Below are 26,431 nucleotides of genomic sequence, written 5' to 3'. Positions count from 1 at the left end.
TTTGAATAGGAAACCTTGATATTTATCTTCCTTTATGATTAGAGAAATGGATCTTTGGACTCAAATTAGGAATTTAAGTTTGACTTATGAGAATACTCCTAGTAGTGTGAAACTAGGTATGACTTGAGTAACAATTGGATCCTTGAAAGAAATTGGAAAAGCACAATTAGTTGATTCATTTTTGGTGATAAGATATGAGACTCTAGGATAAGGTGATGGATAAGAATTTGACTTGGAGGTAGATGGAATGGTGAAATTAGAGATCTGGTATGTGTACCTAGTGAACTTATGCTTAAGTGTTTGATCTTTGGAAAGGTTGTGGAAAGGCTCACAAAAGTTAAACCAATATTGTGACAGATGCCTTGATTATGATGATCACTGATATATTATTTTTGATTATTTAAGGATTGGATTTGATTGAAGAATTTAGAGACTTATGCTGGATGTGTAAGATTACCCTTAGGAGCATTGAATTGATTATGATTGAAAATAATTAGTGAATTAGTGATGAGATTAAAGAAGCTCAGGGGTTAGAGCCTTTCCTAGTAAACCAAGTGGAAAAGATTAGTAGGAGTATGAGTAACCTTTTCTAAATAGAAATTGATGTTGTTTTGAGAATAAATTTGGATGCTTAGTAATCTTGAATTAAGAAAGATGATTTTAGAGAAAGGACATAAGAGTACTCTTTTATTTAGGAGCTACTAAGACGTATCAAAGTAGCGCAGCAGAAGTGTAGTGACCTAAGGTGAAGAGAAAAGAAATCATATACTCGTGTTTAGTATGCAAGAAGTCTTTAGAAATTTTGTAGCAATTAGACTTCTCATTTTGGAAGTGAGATAGTGAATGGATAGACTTTAATTGTAGGTTTGTCTGAAACGTTTACGAGATTGATTATAATTGTGTTTTAGTGGATAGGCTTACCAGATTTGCTTGTCTTATCCTTAGAAATCCTTGGATGAAATTGATAGAGTTGTATATCGATAAGATAGTGAAGTTGCATAAGAATTATAAGTTAAGAAGCGAAGAGTCTTCCATTACAAAAATTTCGGGGACGAAATTTCTAAAAGGATGGGAGAATTGTAACACCCAGTTTTTTTAAAAAAAGATGGCATTTTCGTAATTATTGATGGCATTTTCGTAATTTTAATAAAGGAATAAGGGTATTTCTGGGTGTCGGAACGGGCCGTTCCAAATGCAGAACGGGTCGTTTTGGAAGCAGTACGGGTCGTTCTGCTGAGATTGAGAACGGGTCGTTCTGGTTTCAGAACGGGCTGTTCTGCTTTTTGGGAACGGGCGTTCCGATTTTGGAACGGGCCGTTCCAGTTGAAAAATTTGCCCATGGTTGAAGGATCTGGAACGGGCCGTTCCGAAATCAGTACGGGCCGCTCCGGGTGCGTCAGATTGCCTATAAATAGGGCCAGGGGGGTGAAAATTATATACTGAGCAAGAAGTGATAATCTTAGAGAGAGAAAGAGGAGAGAGAGAGAGAGAAAGAAAGAAAGAAAGAGAGGGAAGAAAGAGAGAATCCAGAGGAGGAGGCCCTGCCCAAGTTCCATCTCCTGCTTATCCAGGTAAGGGGGGAGTGAGAACCTCGCTCGGGGGTGTGGGGATAATTGTTGGATAGTTGTTTGTCGGATTGGCCCCCAATCCCTTGTCGTTGTTCTGTTTGATTTTCTATTTACTCTACTTTGTTCTTTGTTGAAGGTGCCGTTGTTCTGTTTGATTTTCTATTTACTCTATTTTGTTCTTTGTTGAAGGTGTCGTTGTTATGTTTGATTTTCTATTTACTCTACTTTATTTTTGTTGAAGATGCCGTTGTTCTGTCCGATTTTCTATTTATTCTACTTTGTTCTTTGTGAAAAGTAATAAATGAATATGAAGTTAATGATATAAATAAATAAGTTTTAATATTAACAAGAATGCTCTCTGTGAATACCTGTGCGGACCTTATGAGGAGTATTGATGACATGACCTTGTGAAATATGGACAAAAGACATGAGACCTAAGAATGAACTATTGAGACAAGTTATGATTATGAGAATATGAAGAATAATGACATGATGTATTAAATAAAATTCTGTAATGAGTTAAATGTTGAGTCCATGAGATTATGAATTTATGACATGCATCATATGCATATATTACTCCAGGTGTGCCGCTGAGGTCGCATACCCACGATGTAACATGCTAATAAGGTGTACCGTATGGTCACCCACGATGTAATATGCTAATAAGGTGTACCGTATGGTCACCCACGATGTAATAAGGTGTACCTTATGGTCACCCACGATGTAAGATGCTAACAAGGTGTACCTTAGGGTCACCAACGATGTAACATGCTAACAAGGTGTACCTTAGGGTCACCAGTGATGTAACCAGGTGTACCTTAGGGTCACCAACGATGAATTGTGAATCTTCCGTATGGCGCCACATGCATGCATTTATGAGTCAAGTCCATGACATCATTGCATGATAAATGAGTATATATGTGATATTGATGATGTATGTGTATTGTTTATATGTGACTTATATTTGTTATGTGTGTGTGGGTGCTATCTAACCTTTATTTCTGCACCTGAAATTGAGTGAGATGTTTCTCTCTCCCTTGTTGTTTTTGTATATGTTTAAATTATGTTGCAGGTAATCAGCATCATGAGGATGTTGGTAATGAGGCTTAAGGCTTCAGTTGGGCGTGCTCTGATAGGATGTGACATCGGGCATAGCTAGGCTTGTTTTTTTGGGATGTTATTATTTTAAAAGTTTTAATTTTCTCTTCCTTTGTAATTTTGAACGTTCTTGAGAAAAGACCAAAATGTATATCTTTGTCATACTATTTTATTACATGATTTGAAAGTGATATATTAATTCCTAACTAGGAGGCACTGCCACCTTTACTGGAATTAATATATATTCTCCTTTATATGATTTCTTGAGCTTAATACTTATCTTTGACTCTTTTTTTATGATTGATGAGTTACGAATGTGAATCTTCTACCTTATGAGATTTGAAGCAGTTGTTTTATACATGAAAGATGTTATTAAACTATGAAAGATTTTATTTACTCAAAAAGAAAAAGAAATTATTGTTTACATTTATTGTGTATTAACGTTGGGGTAGAGGGTGTCACAGGAGGAGGCTATAGAAAGGAATAGAGAATTGTTGGGGAGTGCGTTTTATGATATATCGTGGTGGCACCCACGTATGGTGGCGGTGACGAGGAGGATTTGGGTTCGAGTATACGGTGTACCATTGCATGCATGGGAGGAGAGTTTTTTTCAACGATTAATTAATCCATTGGGATCCTTCGTTATGGTGGATGACGATACTAATTTGAGGAGACATATGGATTTTGCAAGGGTTTGTGTACACACAACGGATAAAGCTCTTATTAATCAAAAGTTGAAGGTGAAAATTAATGATTTTTTGTTTGATATTAGGATGGTTGAGGAGCATGGTGGTGAATTTTTAAAAAATGATTTGCATGAAACACAGTCTGACTCATCAGTTTCCCTTTCAGAAGACTTAGTGGATTTGAATGATGTGGAAGAGTATAGTTCTGATGATGGCATTGACAATAACGAGGAGACAACAGCGAGTAGAGTGGGTGTAAAAATGGCCACAAGCTTTGATTTTGTGGGGGATGTTATGGATGATAGTGGGAAAATTAATGAAGGGTTGGTCATGGGTGATATAAACTTGAATTTGGGAAGTGACAAAAATTTGGTGGCTCCAACTAGGGGTGTTGTGCATGAGGCAGATGGAAGGGAAGTGGGCCATACGGTTGGGGTGGATTTGGTTGTTAATAATGACAATAATGAATTGGGTTGTGAATTTCAATGGGAGCTTGGTGTATGGAAAATGGGTATTAAAGACGGGAGACCCATCTCGGATTCCACTAGTTGTACAATTTTGAAGGAGGGGGAGGGTGGTGTCAGTAGTAATAAGGAGGATGGTGTGGGCCTAGTTGGTGGTATCGATAGTAAAAAGGAGGATGGTGTGGGTATAGTTGGTGGTGTGCATGGTGAGGGGTCCAAATTTACTACAGATGAGTGTTTGGATAAGGTGGTCCATGAGGGAGTGAATGTAGGGGAGGGTGGTGTGTAGCAATTTTGAAGGCACCTTTTTACCAACTACTGTTGTGACTGCTAGCGCTTCTATTTCAGTGACAAAAGCTTCTCGTGATGGTATACTAATGCGAATGGGGGATGAAAAAATTTCTAGTGTTAATTCACAAACAACAAGGCGCCAATTGTTGCACAAACGGGGACAATTGAACATGCGGGGTGCAATGAAATTAGCGAGACAGAGGCGCCAAGGATCTTCACCAAATTCGTATTGTAGCTTGCATTCTCTGAACTTACAAAAGGAATCAAGAAGTGCAATACAGGCTTCAAAGAAAGTTATAGAGTTTTCAAGGTTGTCCCACCGGACTTGCTCAAAGAAACGAAGATCAGGTTCTGATGTGGAGAGTGCAGCGACGAATACATCAGTGGCGAGTGGGGCTGAAACTGCGACGTGAAACTTGGCAGAAAAAAATATTAAAGGTTGGAGAAGAGGTGGGGCTTGTGGTGAAAGGGAATAGAGAAGATGTAATTGGTAAAATTATTGATTTGGAGGTTAGAGATAGAAAGGTTGCAGCGGCAAGGAGTGTCAAGGGTTTCTCATGAAGATAATTTCATTTAATGCTAGAGGGGTTGGAGGAAGGATTAAAAAGAAACAGGTGGTAGAAATGGTACGACAAGAGGGTGTTGATCTTTTGCTTCTTCAAGAAACTAAATTAGAAACTTGCTCACGAGAATTGTGTCACCAACTTTGGAGCGATGAATATTTTGATTGGCTTGCATGGCCTGCAACAGGGAATAGTGGTGGAATTCTTACTATTTGGAATACAACAAGTGGTAAATTACGATATCATTTTTGTGGTCCTGGTTTTGTGGGTGTTTGTTTAGAATAGGGGGAGAAGAAACAAATTATAAGGATTGTCAACGTTTATTCGCCTTGCCAGTTGGTTTATAAGAGGTCATTGTGGGCTAATTTAAGTATGTCTAAACAAGGATTTGGCAATGGTTTGTGGTGCATGATGGGTGATTTTAATGCTGTGAGAGCCAGAGAGGAGAGAAATGGAGGAATTGGGGGTGGTGATTCACAAGAGATGGTAGAATTTAATCAATTTATTCTTGATATGCAACTAGTGCATTTATCACCGGTGGGTAGGAGGTTTACTTGGAGGCGTGGAGATGGAGGTGTGATGAGCAGGTTAGATAGAGTACTTGTTTCAAAGGAATGGGGTGAAGTGATGGGGTATCCGGTGGTGCAAGTTATGCCACGTGATGTGTCTGACCATTGTGCACTCTTGGTTAAGCATAATTCTTTGAATTGGGGACCTAAACCTTTTCGGTTCAATAATTGTTGGCTGGATCACAAGGAGTTGCGAACTGTTGTAACACAAGCTTGGACTACGAATGTTGGTTTGCCATGGGCAGCGCAACGTATTAAAGGAAGGTTGTTTAATTTTAAAGTAGCATTGAAATTATGGAATAAAAGTAGTTTTGGAGATGTGGAAGAGAATATCTGAGTTAATACTGCAGCGTTGTCTGAATTGGATATTAAAAGTGAAACACAGGGCTTAACGATAGACGAAGTTTTGCAACAGAAATCTCTGGTGTGTAATATTTGGGCTACTCGTCGTAGTAAGGAAAATCTTTTGGCTCAAAAGGCGTGGAAGAAATGGTCTAAGGCGGGGGATTGGAACTCCAAGTATTTTTATGCATGTATACGAGGGCGTCGAAGACGCAATCAAATTTTGACTTTGAATGTAGAGGGGCGTTGGCTTGAGGAGGTGGATGAGGTGAAGGGGTATATTTTGAATTTTTTTAGTGATCATTTTGCAGGAAGGGAGTGGGTAAGACTGTCTATTGATAATATTCCAGTGCCTGTAGTATCAAAGGAGAGTAAGGTGGGGTTGGAAGAGATGTTTTCTATGGAGGAAGTGACTAGTGTGGTTAGAGAATGTGATGGTGACAAGAGTCCAGGCCCAGATGGTTTCAATTTTACCTTTCTAAAAGCATTTTGGGATCTTGTGAAGGATGAGGTGATGCAAATGCTTGTGGAATTTCATATGAATGCGGTTGTACCTAAAGGTTTGATATCTTATTTTGTTGCATTAATTCCTAAATCCAAAAGTCCACAAGGATTGGAGGATTTTCGGCCAATATCTTTGTTGGGTTGCTTGTATAAAATCATTTCCAAGGTGCTTGCTAATAGGATGAAGGGTGTGTTGGATGATATTATAAATGAACAACAATTGGGTTTTGTACCAGGTCGAAACTTATTTGATAGTGTGCTTGTGGCCAATGAAGTGGTGGACTATGTTAAAAAAAACAAAGAGGAGTTGTTTTGTGTTGAAGGTGGATTTTAAAAAGGCATATGATTCGGTGGATTGGAGGTATCTATTATATATGCTATGGAAGATGGGGTTTGGAGAAAGGTGGGTAAAGTGGATGGAGGCCTGCATTTATGGAGGTCATTTATCGGCTCTTGTGAATGGTTCCCCAACGAAGGAGGTGGCAATTGGGAGAGGCCTTCAACAAGGTGATCCCCTATCACCTTTTTTGTTTTTAATAGCAGCTGAAGGTTTAGGAGGTTTGGTGCGTAGTGCGGTGTGAAAAGGCCTTTTCAAGGGGATTAAGGTGGGCGATGGACCTGAAATTTCTTTGCTTCAATTTGCAGATGACACGTTGTTGATAGGAGAAGCAACAGAGAGGAATTTATGGACATTAAAGGAAGTGTTACGTTGTTTTGAACTGATTTCAGGTTTGAAGGTTAATTTTCATAAGAGCTGTTTGATTGGAGTAAAGGTGGACCAAGATTTTTTATCGACAGCGGCTGCTTTTTTAAATTGTAAGGTGGGGACTTTGCCTTTTTGTTATTTGGGGTTGTATGTTGGTGATAAGCCTAGGCGTACGGTGGCTTGGGAGCGCTTGTTAGAGGTTTTGCATAATAAGTTGGCTTCTTGGAAACACAAATATGTTTCTATTGGGGGGAGGGTGACTCTTCTTAATGTTGTCCTAAATAGTCTCCCTTTACATTATTTGTCTTTTTGGAAAATGCCTCTGTCTGTTATTAAAGAGGTGGTGAAGATTCAAAGACGTTTTTTGTGGAGTGGGGTCAAGGAGTCCTCTAAAATTTGTTGGGTAAAATGGGACCAAGTTTGTAAACCTATAAAAGAAGGTGGCCTTGGGATAAAAAACGTGGCTTGGTTCAATATGAGCTTATTAGGAAAGTGGGTGTGGCGCGGTTTGAAATTTCCAAATTCTTTATAGGTACAAGTTCTCAAAGCATGGTATGGTGAATTTTCATCGGAGATGAGACATGATAGTGTGGATCCAAAAGCATCAGATTGGTGGAAGGATGTAGCGTGGGTGTGTCAACAGGCTGATTTTTGGGTGTGTAGACCCCTAAAATTGTCCGGGTCGGAAATAAGACTCAAAGACTCTCGACGACCGAAGGAAAGTCAGCCGGAAGGACTCCTGGAAGACCCTAGGATGATTCTTTGTAGGTCTAGAAGTCTTAGAGTAGCTTAGAATAAGGGTGTGTGAGGATTGGAGCTCAATACGCCCTCCTAGAGGTTCAGTACGGCCGTACTGAGCCATTTGAACTACAATACGGCCATAATGAAATCAATACGGCCGTACTGAAGTTTTTGAACTTCAGTACGGCCGTACTGAATTCAGTACGCCCGTACTGTAGTTCAAAAACTCAGTACGGGCCGTATTGACTCCTTAGGCCGTACTGCGCCTCAATCCTATAAATAGGACGTCATTGGCTCGTCCTTCCACACATTTGGAGCATTTCTTCACCCTCTTGCTGAGTATTCTTGGGTTTTTGAGCTATTCTCTGCCCTAGAAATCTCTCCGAGAGCTGATCCGACTAAGTTCTTGAGTTCACGAGCCTTTAGCTTGAGACTCGAACAAGTCGAAGGGAAATCTCTTTGATTTCCATAGTTAATATTTATTTTTAGGGAAAGGAGCGAGCGAACGTGTAGTGGGAAGGAGCGCCAAAAAGCCTCCTAACTCCTTTTTGAATATATAAAAGCCCGCTTCGAAGGTTTCTTTCCAAATCCTTTCTTTTACCGCTTTCATTTATCGCTTTTTGATTGTTGCATTGCACGTTTAAAGCTTTCATCATGTAGATAGTTTACTTATAATCGTTCTAATAAATAGGGGTAGTTTAGTAATTTTACGCTATTATTTATGAAATAATCCGTCATAGGGAACCCGAAAGGGGCGTTGTGGGGTGCTAACACCTTCCCCACACGTAATCGACTCCCTTACCCAAACTCTGGTTGTAATGGCCAAAGTTGATTTGCGAAAATCAATTGCCTTATGTCTTTTTCCAATGTTTTGAGTAAAACATTGGTGGCGACTCCAAGAACCCCTTTTTTGCGAAAACCACTAATCCATGGAGGGTCCTGTTTGGGATTAATACGGATTGGTGAGAATTATTTAACAAAATTGTTAGTTCGATGAGGTCTCAGTTTGAGAATAAGTCGTTCTAACAATCCATCATTTTTCAAAACTAAAAAGAGTCCAACCATCGTCGCGAATGCCAATGTCCGTTTCGGCGGGTGGCGACAGGGTGGATGCTAGTTTAAACTGTGTTATTGGTGATGGTACCACGATAAGATTTTGGGTGGACAAGTGGGTTGGAGGTGTTGCTCTTGCAGAGGTTTTTCCTAGACTATTTTTCGCGACTGCAAATAAAGAGTCCAAGACTAGTGAAAATGGTCGATTTGTTGAAGGTGTTTGGATGTGGGATTTCCAATGTCAAAGATAAATAATTTTTCAACGGGAGGAGACAATGATTCGTGAATTGATAGCGCTAATTGGTGACGTACAATCGCGATTATACATGCCAGATATGTTCGTGTGGAACTGTGATACATCAAGGGCATATACGGTAAAATCTGCATATGGTTTTTTACATGATTATTTTTCTACCGGCTCTGCTGTTGATAACAGTGTGGTGTTGGCATTGCGTCATATGTGGAAGGCACTGGTTCCCAGAAAGGCCAGTGTGTTCTCTTGGCAATTGTCATTACAAGCTTTATCAGTATGTAAGGGGCTTGTGAAGCGTGGTATGTTATTCTTAAATGAATCTTGTGCCCTATGTAATTATGAAGACGAAGAAGAGAAACACTTATTCTTGCATTGTTCTATTTCAAGTAGTATATGGTATTCGATTTGGTATTGGTTGGACTCCTCTTCATGTATGCCAAAGTGTTTAAAGGATCTCTTATTGGATATGTGTGATTTTGTGGGTGGAAAAAAAAAGTGGAGGTATGTAGTAACTATTTAGGTAGCTGTGATATGGAGTATTTGGTTACATAGAAATAACATTGTCTTTAACAATGGTTTAGTAAATGTTGAGGAGATTATAGATGTTATCAAATATAGGTCATGGAAATGGTTGACAGCAGGTTTGAATAAAGGACAACTAGTATACATAAATTGGTTAAATGAGTCATTGATATATATTCAGTAGTTGCCTTAACTTTATGTATAAGTTGGAGCAGTGTTTTAAAACCCGGACCGACCCGGCCGGTCGGACCGGTTGGACCGGGAACCGGTGGTCCAGCCGGTCCGAATCTGAAGTTGGATCGGTTATGCAGTCGACCCGTTTCAAACCGGATTGAACCGGTCAATTTTCCGGTTCAACCGGTGAACCGGTGGGTCAAACCGGTTCAACCATTTTTTTTTTATTTTTTTTTTAAGGGACCATAAATCACAAAAATAATAATGAAAATTGAATCTCTTAATGAAAAAGTAAGGAGTCTTATTAAATATAACAATGACTACTTGTTCTAATATATTTGTTTGCAATATATACAACTTAAATAACTTTTATAGTATATTATTAATTTTAAATTATATATTTAATAATTTAATATCTATGTAAATATTACATATATTATTTTGTGATATTAATTGCAAGCATATTATATATGTACATATTATTTATATTTTTAATTTGTATTAATATACCGTTTAACATGTAATTTTTTTATGTATTTTTTTACAAAATAAAAATAAAAATAATTTTAAATAAGATAGAAAAATTTAAATTTAAAATAAGATATAAATTTATTAAAATTTATAAGTATAAAAATATTTAATATGAATATTTTTTAATAAAAATAAATAAAAATCGAGTCATGCGGTTCAACCAGTGACCCACCGGTTCAACCTTTGACCCATTGACCCAATACCTTAACCGGTTCGATGACCGGTCCGGTTTTTAAAACTATGGGTTGGAGTACCCTTTGTACTCCTTTTTTAATATTATGTTTTTTTGTTTATAAAAAAAAAAAAAAAATTCAAACGGGCCTAAATGTGTTGCGTAACATAGTACCACAAGAATACTGTTGGGAGTTTTAGTTGAAAAATAAAATGAATAATGACAATTGATATTATGCGCCATTCTATCTTGGTATACCTTATTCACTTTTGGTCTAAAACTATTTTTGCTTGTCATCATATATCAAAAAACATAGTTCTAAATAAAATGAAGGGAATACAAAAGAGAATATTAGAATGAAAATCTAAGCTACAAAACTAAAAACTATTGACGTATTATAACTAAATTAAATTTAAACGAACATATTAATTTTATTTAAACATTATATAAATTATAATTTCTAATTAAAAAAAAAAAGGCATTTTATGTTCTAAACTCAAATCAGATGACATTGTTATAATCACTGCATTTAAGATATCATTTATTTTGATGATCATTATGAGTCTGTTTGTTTAAATCTAAACTAATAAGTTATGCTAGAGTTTTTACTTTTTAAAATATTGGAACAATTTTTAAAATCTAATGATTAATATATAAATCTTTAAAGACTTATCAAGTAAAATTTTGAGAAAGTAAAATGTGAGACTCCTTTAAAAAGAGGTTAATTATTTAAATGAATGAATTTGTGGAAATGGTATGGTTGACTAAAGATAATGGGTGGAAGTGCAGTAAAGTAGAAAGAAAGAGGATGTGAGAAAGAGAAGAATGATGGAATATTTGACTGAAAAGATAAAAAAGGAACGGTGGAGACCATTAAATTAGGCGCAGGAAAAGAGCCCAGAAAGGGAATATGGGCCCAACTTTAGAGTGAATGAATCAAATTAGCTTTTCACACATTAATAAACATTGACTTATTTTTCACACCCATCTTAGTATGCTATCTATGGACATTACCATTACATAATCAAAGAGAAGGCTAAGAAATCTATATTAATAATAAATGAGATTTTCTTTTTTAATAATTACTAACAGATCAAAATACTTCTTGTTTTTATTTATCTTTTATAAAATATAAAAAAAAAACAATTGTATAGTAATTATAATAAGAAATAAGAAGAGAAAAAACAAATTGTGAAAGTGGTGAAAATTTTTTATTTTTAATAAAAATTTAATTTGTAATTATTTAATGAGGTTGACAAACAAAAACCTAAAAATAAAAGTTTAGATATAAATAAATTGATTTAATTTTTGTGGAAGTTAAAATAAAAAGTAGTTGGAGGAGAATGTATATCTTTTATCTATTCTTGTTATAGATAAATTTTTTATTTTCTCCGACTTTTTTTTTTACATGTACTTGTGTTATAAGTTTAATACTTTTTGTTATAATTTCAAATTTATTGTTTTATTCTTTTAGTTATATACATTTTAAGAGATATTAATTAACTTTTTTTATATTTTTATTTAATAATTTTTATTCGTTATCATTTTTTTTATTTTATAATTGCTTTTTATTATTTTATAACAATTGTTTTTGTTGAAAATAGTCAAAATACTAAAAGAAAGTAGTCTATATTTACTGTATAAATATTAAATATTTTTAAAATATAAAAAATCTTAAACATTAAAATTTATATACATGAAGGAGTAGTGTATTTTTCATTTTTACATTGTACTAAATCCTATTTTTATTATAAAATATTTTTAACCAAATCACATAATAATATAAATAGTTATTAATAATTAATTTTATTGATATTATAAATATCATGATTTATCAATTTTATCTCGTTTACTTATCATTAATTTTTTATAAAAAAAATATATTATTTCATATAAATGTTTATGTACTAATATTAATAAAAAATAATAAAGAAGAACTGAATAGTTTATAAAATGAAAAAAAAAAGGTATATTCTTACAATTTTTAGAAAGAGTAAAAGTTTAAAAGAAAAATTAATATTTCATAAAATAAAATATAAAGTAGTTTATTAAAAAATACCAACAATATTTCTTAAAATTGTGCCTCACAGAGGGAGTACTAGATTAATTCGGTGACAGATTCCACTAACTGCACATGTCCAGTCAATGCAATTAGATACATAGGAATGTTTTTAGTCAATAATCAACATTAGGCATCACAATCTAACCCGCCCAATAGATATCTGTCCAAACTCGCTCCGATTTGAATAGGAAAAACTTGTGTTTATTAAGTTTGGGTTCGAGTTTGAGTTTTTTCTAATTGATCCCGCCCCTTCCCCTGCTCCGCTTAATAATATAATTAAAAGTTATTTATATATATATATATAAACCAAAATTATAAATATTTATATGTAAAAATTTATATTATTTTACTTTTCTTTTATTAAAAATTGTTCATATTTATTTAAAAGAAAAAAGAAAAAAAAAAATAGGAACGGGGACGGGGGCGAGGGCAGGACAGGGAAACCCGAATCCCGCCGAGAGCGGGGATGGAGACCCAGATTTTATCCCGGCGGGTATCGAGACCGGAAGCGGGAGCGGTTTAAATTTGCGGGAGCAGGAGGACGGGGGCGGAGAACGTAAAACCCGAGACAACATTCATATTAATGACTGTGCATCAAAAGAAAAATGTTACTCTAATTTAAATATTTAATGATCTCAAATTTTCAATTGTTAAGAAATCTAAATATTTACTACCATTCATTGTGTGCTTTCAATATATCACTTTCCATTAAATGTAAATAAAAAAAATAATATAATGCTTTAAATATTTACTATCATCCAATAAAGAATCCTATGTTTTTTCTCTAAAAGCGTTTATAAAAAAAATAAAAATATGACATAAATTTTTAAGATATTTTCCTAAAAAAATAAGATTATACTATTTCAACAAAATTTAGTACAGAAAATTTTAAGGAAAAAAAATTTTAATAGCTAAAAAAATTAAAAGACATGATATTAAAATTTAAAATAACTTTTATACAAAAAATATTATGTATTCATAAAAAAAACACAAGAAATAGATTTCCTAATTAAAAAAATTATTTCTTTAATTCATTAATATAAGATAATATAGCTTTGGAAATTGATCGGAAAGAAAGTAAATTAATGAGTATGAAATTGAAAATACAATTAAAAAATTAAAATTAATTTTAAAAAAGGCTAAATGTATTATTATAAATTTATAATTGCTTTTAAGTCCACATTTTCGGAATATACAGAAAATAAAAAATAAAATAAAAAAGAAACCTAACTATGAACAAGGCGACGCAATCCGCTTCATCGTTGGATTTTGGAAGGGGGTGGCACGTGGTCCTCACGTGACAAGGGAACGGAGGCGAAGCGCGCGGAGAAAGCAGCGTATCCGTGAGGTTGTTCTCCGGCGTTGGTTCCGTCGTCGAAGTTGAGCGCGTAGCTGAGCGGATCGTAGCGAAAGGAACAGTGCCTCTTCGTTTTGTTCTTGTTGAAGCGGATGAAGCGCTGAACCAAGGCCTTCCAGTTCTCCGCCTCCGACCACTCCCTCGCCGCCTTCCAGCGCCGGCACCACCACGGCTCCTTCGGCGGCGCCGACTGCAGATTCTGCCACCACGACGAGGACGAGGTGGTTTGGGAGGGGAAGCAGGGCGGCCAGAAGGACATGCAGCGTCTGTTAGCGAAGGCGATCTGCGCTTCGTCGTCGGCGGAGTGGGTGGTGGTGGGCGCCGGTAAGACTGTCATGGTGGTGGGCGGAGTGAAATGAAAGGCTTCGGGTTTTCTCTCTCTCTCTCTCACTCACTCACTCTCTTTGGGTTTAGGAGGGATTGAATAAATAGAGTGGCGGTTTTTCTGTCAGTGTTTGGACTGTAACTGAATGCCGCAAAGTACGCTCTCAGTGACCGCCACCGCTAATGCCCTTTTTTTTTTTCTTTTTTTTTCTCTCTCTAATATGTGTTATATTTTTTTTATATTAAAAAGTTCGAGATACTTCATACTTTTAATAATTATATAAATAATTATCTTTTTTTATTATATATTTTCTTTATTTTATACTAGAAAGTTTAAGGTATTTCATACTTTTAATAATTATACATAAATAAAATATTAAAAAATTGTGTATAATTATTTAAAAATAATATATAAGAATTTTTTTTATATTTGAGTAGTATAATTGTCTATTAAAAAATAGAGATCAAAGGTAAAGTATCTTCTTTATATATTAGTATAGATTTTATTTATAAATAATTACTATATAATCAAATAAAAAAATAAAGATGAAAGTATTTATTTAAATATATATATATATATATATATATATATTTTTATTAATAATTATAGATAAAAGTATAGATCAGTATGTATTATCTTACTATTTATTAATGACGTCACTTTTAACTTATTTGTAACAAGGTTACTATATAAAGTACTTTTAAGTTTAATTTATTTGCATAATTTATTTTTACATTTTTAATTATCTATATTAATATATATAAAAAAATATTTCTTTTAATAATTATCTTATTTTTTTATTAAATTCAAAATCTTAAAATTAATGAATTAATCATTATATCAATTAAATTATTATATTTTTATTATTTTTTTTATTTTTTTTAATTAAGATACGAAGTTTTTTCATTCATTAGTTTATTATTAAAATAAAAATATGATATTTTGTGATTGAAGGATGAAAGACAATGTAAAATTATTTTACCTCATAAGAATATATCTATTTCCTCTATTTTTCATGTTTAAATATATGTTTATTATTAATCATAAATTTTATGTCTTTACCAAAAAAAAAATCATAAATTTTATGTCTGGTTTAACTTTTAAATAGTTATTATGTACACTAGTTAGATATTGTTTTCCGTATAATATCTAGGATAGTTATATAAAAGTTAATAAACTTGTTATATAGATGGAGTTTGTAATGAGACATTGATAAATAAAAATATTCTAATCAGATAATAATGTAGAAGAAAAAAAAGTTAGTCTGCAAGTAGATATGAAATTTTTATTTTCTATATTTCATATTTGAAAAATGATGATTTTCATGATTTTATTTCTTTTACAGGAATTTTCATGATTTTATTAATTTAGGTTTGTAATTAATATGGTAACAAATACAGTAAATACTATATCTTCTCATTTATTGCAATTAGATCGAGATTTTTGTCTTTATTGTTTGGACTACCTTCCGCCTTATATGTTCTTCATTATAAGATTATAATTTCTAAATATAATTTTAACATAAAAATATCTGGTGAGTTTTAATAGATTTTAAAAAAAAATTATAAGAATGTCATGATTTTTATAATTTATTTAAAAAAATTAAAATTAAAATTTTAATCAAAACTTTGTAGTTAAGATTTTAATAGATTTATAATATAAAATTTTAAAATTTCTTTATGAATTTCACATAAAAATATGAGTTTGCAATACTATGAAATTTAATAAAATAAATAATAATAATAGTAATAATAATAATAAAGTAAAATTAATACAATTTGTTTTACTTTTTTTGACAAATAATTATCTCTATCTTTTGACAAATAATTCACTTTATTTCTTCACATATCTAAAACTATATTAGTCCTCCATGCATTGACTATGTTTAAAATTATGATTTTATTAATTGGTGACATTGAAGATGAAGATTCTTCCTCTAATTCAATTGATTCATCAAAATGACATTCTTTGCAAATAAAGTTATGTTACATGCTAATACAAATCCAGTTTGTGTCTTAAATAAAATTAAAGACTTTTACTTAAAAATTGTCAAGCATAATTTAAAATATTAAATATCATCTAAATCACATTTATTAAGCATGCATGGCATAAATTGAAAACTTCATTTTCATTTTTAGAGTTAATAAATATTTCAATATTAATTTTAATTAAAAATATACAGTTAAATTATAATAATTTTAAAATTTTAACAATAGATAATATTTAATAATACAAAAATTATTTTAAATATTTAATAATTAAAAAAATAAACATTGATAAATTATACATCAATTGATAGATGAAAAAAATAGGAGAAGAAGAAAAAAAAAGAGATAAATAAGAGAAATGAATAAAATAAAGAAAGAGAAAAGAGAGAGAAAGAGAAAGAAAGAGAAATAAGAAAGGCGAGAGAGAATGAGAGGGAAAAAATAATATGAGAAGAAGAAGAAGAAAAGAAGATAAAAATAAGAGGTGAATAAAAAAATAGAGAAAATAAAATAGAGAAGAAAAAAGATAAAGAAACAAGAATAGCGAGAGAGAAAAAAAGAATGAGAGAAAAACAAGAAAGATGTGAGAAAAGATTTAAAAGAAGGAAAAAAGAAAGAAAGAATAAAAATAGAAGGGAAAAAAAGTCTTGCAAAATTTCAAAAGTTTTGATGAGATTGTTTGATGAGTAAATTACATCTAAATTATACTAAAAAGTCTCACAAAAATCGGTATTCAAAATAATCGATTGAAATCTTTATATTTTTTAATACCATCAAATTTTAACAGATTCTTAAAAAAAAATAATTGTCTTAATTGAATACTATCATATTTTGACAGACTCTTAAAAAAATCTTGATTGTCTTAATTGAATATCACACGATTTTTTATATTAAACAAAATCTTAATTGAATATCACAAGACTTTTTTAATAAAAGAGTCTTTTAAAATTCATTGAAATCCTAATCAAATACACCCTCCCTTATATTATTTTAAAAGATATTTCAATTTAATAAAAAATTTTAAATTTGACTTATGGATATATATTTATGTAAAATATTTGGTGGAGAATTTTATCTGTACTAATATATAAAAGAGATATTTCTTTTAGTAAAAAGGTTGATCTCTATATTTGATAGATTATTATACATTTTATTATTAATATATATATATATATATATATATATATATATGTATATATATCAAATCCAAGACTTAAGCTTAAGATCTTAAGGTTTAAGGATTAACTACAACACAAATTAAACTAGCATACTTTTATTATTTAATCTTAATTTTTATTTTATTTTTAATTGAGACATGAGATACCTTGATCCTACTAGTTGTTTGTAAAAGTTATCTGTAACATGTGGTCTATAAAAAAATTATTTTTGATGGAGAATTAAGTTATTGTTACCTTTTTCCTTTTCTTTATTTCATTAGTTTAAAACTTTAAATAGAATAATTTTGATTTTTGCAACTTATTTTTTACACTCGTTTTTATATAATTTTTAGTGAAAATAGTTTTTATATTGTTGGTGTAAAAAAAGATTCTATTATTAATAAAAAAATCATTATGTATAATAATTTTATTATTTTATAAAAGAATCTAAAAATTGTACATATTATAATTTTTAACTGATTAATAATATATAAAAAAATTGGTACATAATTATTAAACTCTTATTTTTGTAATGACTTATTAAAAGAGAGAATCGTAATATTTGAAAGAGATTTTTTTAATGATGAGTCATTTCTTAATTAAAGACATCAAAAGATCTAATTCACTCAATTAAATAAGATGCGTAAGTGATGTAACTTGTAAACCTATTTAGGATCCATGTTTGATTCTATATTTCGAAAAGAAAAAAAAAAACATACGTTTATGATATTAAATAAGTCTTACAAAATGATGAAAAAAAACATTTTAAGATATTTTAATTATGAGACATAAGAGCACATGCATCCCTAAACTACATTAATTTTTAAAAAAAATATATAAGATAAGTATAATTTTCATTAATTAATAATTTATTTATTAATAATTTTTTAATAAGATCAGTTCCAACCGAAGACCTCGAGGTGGGGCATTTGTTTTAGTGGTTTGGTTATACTAATAATGTTTTTTTATTGGCGACAAAAAAGATTAAGTCCACAATATACTTTTTACAGAAAAACGACATCCCTTATACATTGCGATGCACGCCGTTTATATAAATTATTAAATTTATAAAAATAGGATATCCTTTTTTACTAATTTTTTGAATACCTGCCACAGTTAACAATGAAACAAACTCTCAATTAATTGACCTACTAGGATTAAATCTAGTGTGAGAAGATTTTAGAATTGTAAAGAGGGCAAGTGGCTGGCTTAGAAATATATCATGGGTATAAAAATGTACTCGACATAAAAAGTAAGAATGTATTTTAGGATTTAAAAATGAGAAAAAAAATTAAAAAAATATATAATAAAAAATGTTAGGAATTGATTTTACCGACCTTTCTCACACATATCTTTTTCAATTATTATTCTATTTAGTTAATATTAATTTAATTCAACAACTAACGACAGTATTTTTAATCTTAATTCTTTATTGAAAAATTATAGGTTTTTTAATAAAAATCTCAATTCCTTTATGAAGTTAATTAAGAAACTCATATTAAGATCGGAGATCTATAATTTTGACTATTAATTCTTATCTTATTCCTAATTATATCACTACAAGAAAAATGTAAATTTTTGACAGAAAATTTTCGATGGAAATATAAATCCGTTGGAAATTTCTGACAGAAACTTTCCGACGGAAAATTCCGTCGGAAATTTCCGACAGAAATTTTCGACGGTAAAATAAATCCATTGGAAATTTCTGCCAGAAAATTTCTGACGGAATATTCCGTCGGAAATTTCTGACGAAATTATTCCGTCGGAAATTTCCGACAGAATTTTCCGTCAAAAATCTTATTTTTAATTTATATTTTTAATTTATTTTTTAATTTCTTATTTTTAATTTATTATTTTTAATTTCTTATATATATTTGTAGTATTAAAAATTTTATATATCTTTTAAAGGTATAAATATATATTTAATTATTTATTACAAGTTTTTTATATTTACGATTAGTATTAAAGATGAAAATAAATTAGGTTATACTATATTTTATTATAACTTACTTGGTTTGAACCTAACTTTCTTTAAAAATATATATTTTAAGTGTGACTTATTTATCTATCATTGATAATTTTTAAATATTTGGGTAGAACTACAATCATATAGACTTATTTTATAATAATTTAACACTATTAAAAATATAAAAATCTATATGTTAAATTTATAAAAATAAAGTTTAATTTATTTATGATATAAATATGTTTTTAATATCTAATATATATTTTTAGATGATAATTTATTTTAAAATATATCTTATAATAACAATTCTAAATGGAATATAAATCTTATGATTTTTCTTATTTTGATTTTTTTAATCAATGTATACAATTTTACTATTTTGATTTTTTCAATCAACGTATATAATAAATAAAAAACACAAAAGAAAAACATGCATGCTACAAATTTTATTTTATCAAAAAATTATTTGTTTTAATATATTACATTATATATGTGAATATTAAGACATATATATATATACATATATATATATTATAATTAAACTTTTTTTAAAAATTAATTCATTATTAAGAAATTTTTTTTTATCACATGAGAATTAATTTCCTTCAAAAATTTGACAGATATCAAATAAATAAACATTTTTTCTGAATCTATATATTTATTTTATTAGAATATAATTTTTATTTTTTAAAATATATTATTTTTTTAGATAAAAAATTATGTATATGTCAAATAGTAGTGAGGGCAAGTGCCTCACTATTCCAAACGTGCAGTTGTCGCTGTATATATATGTATGTGTGTGTATATATATATATATATATATATATATATATATAATATAAGGGGTTATAATTATACCGGTGTAATTTTTACTAAGTATTATGCCGCTCTATAACTTTATATTAAATGTGAATTTTGTAAATCCAACCGTTAAATTGAAAGTTCATATCACTTTATACGTGTATATCAAATTTTGTTAAAATTGAACAACAACTGGAAGATAATCCAAGTGCTCATATTTTAGTGTAATACATTGTAAAAGTCGCATTTAATATATATATATATATATATATATATATATATATATTATATATATGAGGGGGGTTATAATTACAATGGTATAAATTTTACTAAGTGTTACACCGCTCAATAACTTTATATTAAATGTGAATTTTGTAAATTCAACCGTTAAATTGAAAATTTTTTACTCTTAAATCATATATATATATAGACACACACACACACACACATATATATATATATATATATATATATATATATATACATGAGGGGAGCTATAATTACAATGGTATAAATTTTACTAAGTGTTACACCGCTCAATAACTTTATATTAAATGTGAATTTTGTAAATTCAACCGTTAAATTGAAAATCTTTTACTCTTAAATCATATATACAAAATGTTATATTAATCGAAGATATTTTTTTATAAAACAAAATTAAATCTGTCGAAAAATTTATATTTTTGATGAGAAATTTTTTGTAAGAAAAGTTATATTATTGATAGAATATTTCAGACAAATTTATATTTGTCGAAAATGTAAGAACTGGTTTTAAATTTGATATGAAAATATTATGATATAATTAGATAAGATTTTAAGTTAGTATTTTATTAATGGTTGATAATTAAAAAATAAAACATAGATAAATACATTATTTGAATTTTATATGTTTGATTTAAGATAACTTACAAAATAACTCTTGGTAAAGTTATTCCGCTCAATAACTCATGGTGTGTTGAATTTCATCGATCCAATTAATTGTTAAATTAAAAGTTATTAAATTTTACTAATAATTAATATAAAAAATTAATTAGTTTTGGAATAAATTATTTGCTAATTAACAATATAATTGAAATATTAATTATTTTAAATTATTTAACTAAAATCTTATTGACAATTTACTATATGATCTTAATATTTTTGTATAACTAATATCTGGTTTTAAATTTGATATGAAAATATTATATATAATTAGATAAGATTTTAAGTTAGTATTTTATTAATAGTTGATAATTAGAAAAAAAAAATAAGGATAAATACATTTTTTAAATTTTATATGTTTGATTTAAGGTAAATAAATATATTAAATTAATTAATAATTTATTTAAAATATTAAAATTTAATTTATAAGTATGTAATAAATAAATATTTATAATTTTATAAATTATATTATCATTATAAATTATAAAATTAAATAATTTAAATTAAAATTTTAAATAAAAATAAGTAGATGTTAATTATAAAAGTAAGTACATATAAATAAAGAATAATTAAATATATTATTATTATTATTATTATTATTATTATTATTATTCGTAATATAAAATTATTATATATTATTATTATAGTACAAATATGAGATTGTATATTTGAGGATGACTTAAATGAATTAATTTGTACAAGTTATACTGACAACATACATAGACATTTCGGCAGCTTACTCATCAGAATTTCACAGTTAAGCGTGCTTGACCTGGAGTAGTACTGGGATGGGTGACCTTCTGGGAAGTCTCCTAGAAATTGCACAAGTAAGAATAAAACAGGGTGACCTTCTGGGAAATTGCACAAGTAAGAATAAAACACGCGAGTAGTACTGGGATGGGTGACCTTCTGGGAAGTCTCCTAGAAATTGCACAAGTAAGAATAAAACAGGGTGACCTTCTGGGAAGTCTCCTAGAAATTGCACAAGTAAGAATAAAACACGCTAAACAGTGAAATATTGTGAAATAGAACCCTTGAGAGGCCAAATATGAGAGTTGTTACATTAATAAATTTATTAAAATTAAAAAAAAAATTATAATTTCCGACAGATTTTTCCGTCGGAAATTTCTAACGGAATTTTCCGACGGAATTTTCTGTCGAAAAAATTATTTCTGACAGATTTTTTTTTTCGACGCCACTTTTTCCGAAGGATTGAAATCCGTTGGAAATCCGTCGGAAAAAGCAAAATCCGTCGAAAATTTACCTATTTCCGTCGGAAATTTTCGTCGAAAATCAGCATTTTTCTTGTAATGTATGTGTTGTTAGTGTTGTTATTCATATTGTAGATTTAAAAGGATTTTTAACTTCAACTAATTCTATGGGATCATGTACAAGGTGATCAAGACAAAATAAACTTTAAGAAAAGAAGAACAATAATAATTAACTGAATAAAAACTCAATTGAATAAAAGTAGAAAGAATTATATGAATTCAAAATTTCAAACCCCAATTACAACTCCCTTTATTCTCTCAAATATCTCTAATACATACAATATGAATTTCCTTTTCTCTATGTGTCGAAGTCCTTTTTTTATAACATTCTAAATAGATTTTTCTCATCCGACTCTATTAAGTAACACAAATGGGTTACTTAAACAAGCTTATTAACAAACTTAACACATGTTTACAATGTTGACTCACTTAAGTGACCAAAGTGATTTACTTTGAGCGAAAGTTGATGACTTTGGTCCCTTACTTGGTTTTCTGACTAACCTCTTATTCCTTAATGTTTTTCTCGTGTCTAAAATACTAACAAAAACAAAAATAAAAAATAACTAAAACTTGAAGAATTCTATTAAATAAATAAAATTAATTTGTCTTAGTTATTTTTGAAAGAACAAGACTTAAAAGCATAAAATATATTTGATAATTACCTAATAAATTGATTTCAAGATATAGATATATTTGGTAATTATCAAAACACATGAAACTTAGAATCTTACTTATCTTTAAATAAATAAAAACCAAGTACGGTCACTATTCTAGAAAACCAAATAAATTTGAGTGACTTAAGTTGAACAAGTCTTATCGGTTAAGAGTTTTTTTTTTTTTCTTTCTAACTATTCAAGCAATCACATCATCTACCATTGTATCTATATGATATTCACATTCAAAGTATATGAAGAAATTTCAAAGAGGCTAACTATCATGACATTCAAAGTTATGCAATTATAATACTCTTACTCTCTTCGCTGTGACACTCTCTACCCCAACATATATATATATATATATATATATATATATATATATAATAAAAGAAGTATCTTATTGGATAAAAAAGATATTTAAAAATGAAACGACAATTCCAATAATCATGTGAGTAGAGTGTGACACCCTCTACCCCATCATTAATGCACAATAAATTTAAACAATATTTTTTTTCTTTCTTTTAAGTAAATAAAATCTTCCATAATTTAATAACATCTTTCATGTATAAACACTTGTTTCAAATATTATAAGGTAGAAGATTCACATTCGTAACTCATAAATCATGGAAAATCATCTTGTAAGTATAAAAATTCAAGAGATCATATAAAAGGAAAATATAGATTAATTCCAGCAAAGGTGGCAGTGCCTCCTAGTTAGGAACTAATCTATAACTTTCAAATCATAAAGTATTATGACAAAGATGCATAGTTTGGTATTTCATCAAGGACGTTAAAAATTACAAAAGAAAGATTACAACTTTATTTACGTTATTTCTTTGCTAGAAATTACAAAAGAAAACAAACTAAAGTTATTAAAACAATAACATATTAGACTAAGCTAGTTAAGCCCCGATGTCACATCCTATCAGAGCATGCCCAACTGAAATCTTAAGCCTCATCACCAACATCCTCATGATGTTGTTCACCTGCAACATAATTTAAACATATACAAAAACAACAAGGGAGTGAGAAACATCTCACTCAGTTTTAGGTGAAGAAATAAAGGTTAGATAACACACACGCACAACAAATATAAGTCACATGTAAACAATACACATAAATAATCAATATCACATATATACTCATTTATCATGCTTATGATGTCATGGACTCGACTCATAAATGCATGCATGTGGCGCCATAAGGAAGTTTCACATATCATCACTGGTGACCCTAAGGTACACCTTGTTAGCATGTTACATCGTGGGTGACCCTAAGGTACACCTTGTTAGTCGTGGATGACCATAAGGTACACCTTATTAGCATGTTACATCGTGGGTATGCGGCCTCAGCGGCACACCTGGAGTAATATATGCATATGATGCATGTCATACATTCATAATCTCATTGACTCAACATTTAACTTATTACATAATTTTATTTAGTACATCATGTCATTATTTTTCATATTCTCATAATCATAACCTGTCTCAATAGTCTATTCTTAAGTCTCATGTCATTTGTCCATATTTCACAAGGTCATGTCATCAATACTCCTCATAAGGTCCGCATAGGAATTCACAAAGGGCATTCTTATTCATATTAAAACTTATTCATTTTTAACGTTAATGACATAATCATTTATTATTTCCATCAAGGAATAAAGTAGAGCAAATAGAAAATCAGACAGAACAACGGCAAGAGATTGGGATTACATAATCATTTATTATTTCCAACAAGGAATAAAGTAGAGCAAACAGAAAATAAGGCCGAACAACGACAAGGGATTGGGGGCCAATCCGACAAACAGACTATCCAACAATTATCCCCACAACCCTGAGCGAGGTTTCTCACTCCCCCCGTTACCTGGATAAGCGGAGTTGAAACTTGGGCAGGGCCTCCTCCTCTGGATTCCCTCTTTCCTTCCCTCTCTTTCTTTCTTTCTTTCTTTCTCTCTCTCTCTCTCTCTCCTCTTTCTCTCTCTCTAAGATTTCACCTTCTCACTCAGTATAAAATTTTCACCCCCCTTGCCCCTATTTATAGGCATCCTGGCGCACCTGGAACGGCCCGTACTGATTTCAGAATGGCTCGTTCCGGATCCTTCGAATATATGCAAATTTTTCAACTGGAACGGCCCGTTCCAAAATCGGAACGGCCCGTTTTCAAAAAGCAGAACGGCCCGTTCTGAAATCAGAACGGCCCGTTCTGGAGTTCATTTTTACATAGCTTGACCATAAGGAGAATGACCCGTTTCTAACTTAACTTTTTAGGCATTTTTATTACTCTGGAACGGCCTGTTTCACTTTGGGAACGACCCGTTCTGGAAAAACCCAATTAGGCGTTTTGACAAATTTGGAACGGCCCGTTCCACCATTTGAAACGACCCGTTCTGGTCCTTCAAAATAGTTCACTTTCATCCTTTGGAACGGCCCGTTCCACTTTTTGGAACAGCCCGTTCCGCTTTTTGGGAACAGCCTGTTCCGCTTTTCGGAACAGGCCGTTCTGGGCCTAAAAAAAATAAGAATTAACTTTATATAAAATTTTCATAAATAATTTTAAATTAATACAAACCTCTATAAAACCCCTTTAATTAACAAAAATAACTATATAAAAATAATAATATTCAACATTGTATTAGTAGAAAATTCGGGGTGTTTCAATTCTCCCCTCCTTTTAGAAATTTCGTCCCCGAAATTTACCTGAAAACAGAAATGGATAAGCTTCTCGCATCTTTCTTCCTAATTCCCATGTAGCACTCACTACCTTATTGATGTACAACTCTACCAATCTTTCCAAGAAATGTCTAATGTTCATAAGTACAAGGTGAGCAAACTCGGTAAGCCTATCCATAAGATCAAATTTCTTAAGAATATCATACATAACTAGAACTAAGTCCATAGATACAGAATCTTATTTCCAATTTAGGACGTCTAAAGGTTGCAATAAAACAGAAATGGATAAGCTTCTCGCATCTTTCTTCCTAATTCGCATGTAGCACTCACTACCTTATTGATGTACAACTCTACCAATCTTTCCAAGAAATGTCTAATGTTCATAAGTACAAGGTGAGCAAACTCGGTAAGCCTATCCATAAGATCAAATTTCTTAAGAATATCATACATAACTAGAACTAAGTCCATAGATACAGAATCTTATTTCCAATTTAGGACGTCTAAAGGTTGCAATAAAATCTAAAATTTTTTGGTGTTCTGCCTTAGTTTTCTAATATACTAAGCAAGCATACACAAATTCCTCCACTTCCTTCTTCATCTTAGGCCACCAAAACATCTTTTTAAGGTCTTGGTACATCTTAGTGGCTCCTGGATGGATACTAAGGTTACTCTTATGACCTTCTTTACTCTCATCTATCAAACTATTAGTCACTCTCAAGACTCCCAACTTAATATTCTTAGAGGTCAACTCACACCCTAAGTTCATATCCTTAAACTCCTCAATCATATGCAATTCCCTAATCATCAAAGAAAACACTCTCAAATATTTTCTACTTAAAGTGTCAGCTACAACATACGCCTTACAAGGGTGAAAATTCAATTGAAATTCATAATTCTTAAAGAACTCTAACCATCTCCTCTACTTCTCTTTTCACCTTAAACCATCACGCTTCCGCTGCGCTACTCTGATACATTTTAGTAACTCCTAAATGAATGCTAAAAGTACTCTTATGTATTT

General features: G+C 30.6%; 2 protein-coding genes across 2 annotated transcripts; one reads left to right on the top strand and one right to left on the bottom strand.

Moving 5' to 3' along the window:
• Positions 1-4,821: 4,821 nt before the first annotated feature.
• Positions 4,822-5,907, top strand: LOC145954076 (uncharacterized). Its single transcript, XM_083067752.1, has 4 exons — positions 4,822-4,899; positions 4,956-5,490; positions 5,590-5,849; positions 5,893-5,907. The coding sequence occupies exons 1-4, from the start codon at positions 4,822-4,824 to the stop codon at positions 5,905-5,907; spliced, it is 888 nt and encodes a 295-aa protein (XP_082923878.1).
• A 7,648-nt stretch (positions 5,908-13,555) lies between these two features.
• On the bottom strand, positions 13,556-13,993 carry LOC145954074 (uncharacterized). Its single transcript, XM_083067751.1, has one exon. The coding sequence runs from the start codon at positions 13,991-13,993 to the stop codon at positions 13,556-13,558; it is 438 nt and encodes a 145-aa protein (XP_082923877.1).
• Between the last annotated feature and the right edge of the window lie 12,438 nt (positions 13,994-26,431).

Source organism: Cajanus cajan, chromosome 2 (genome assembly GCF_000230855.2).
Source record: "Cajanus cajan strain Asha chromosome 2, NIPB_CcT2T_4, whole genome shotgun sequence".
NCBI lineage: Eukaryota > Viridiplantae > Streptophyta > Magnoliopsida > Fabales > Fabaceae > Cajanus > Cajanus cajan.
The sequence above is the reverse complement of the archived record's forward strand: the minus strand, read 5'-3'. Positions and strand labels throughout refer to the sequence as shown.

What these genes read in the sequence shown, in the direction of transcription:
- LOC145954076 (XM_083067752.1), top strand. Translation starts at nt 4,822, where the DNA reads ATGAATATTTTGATTGGCTTGCATGGCCTGCAACAGGGAATAGTGGTG. An exon ending in TATTTGGAATACAACAAGTG is followed by an intron (nt 4,900 to 4,955) that starts GTAAATTACGAT and finishes TGTTTAGAATAG; the next exon opens with GGGGAGAAGAAACAAATTAT. An exon ending in TTTGCCATGGGCAGCGCAAC is followed by an intron (nt 5,491 to 5,589) that starts GTATTAAAGGAA and finishes TTAATACTGCAG; the next exon opens with CGTTGTCTGAATTGGATATT.
- LOC145954074 (XM_083067751.1), bottom strand. Translation starts at nt 13,993, where the DNA reads ATGACAGTCTTACCGGCGCCCACCACCACCCACTCCGCCGACGACGAA.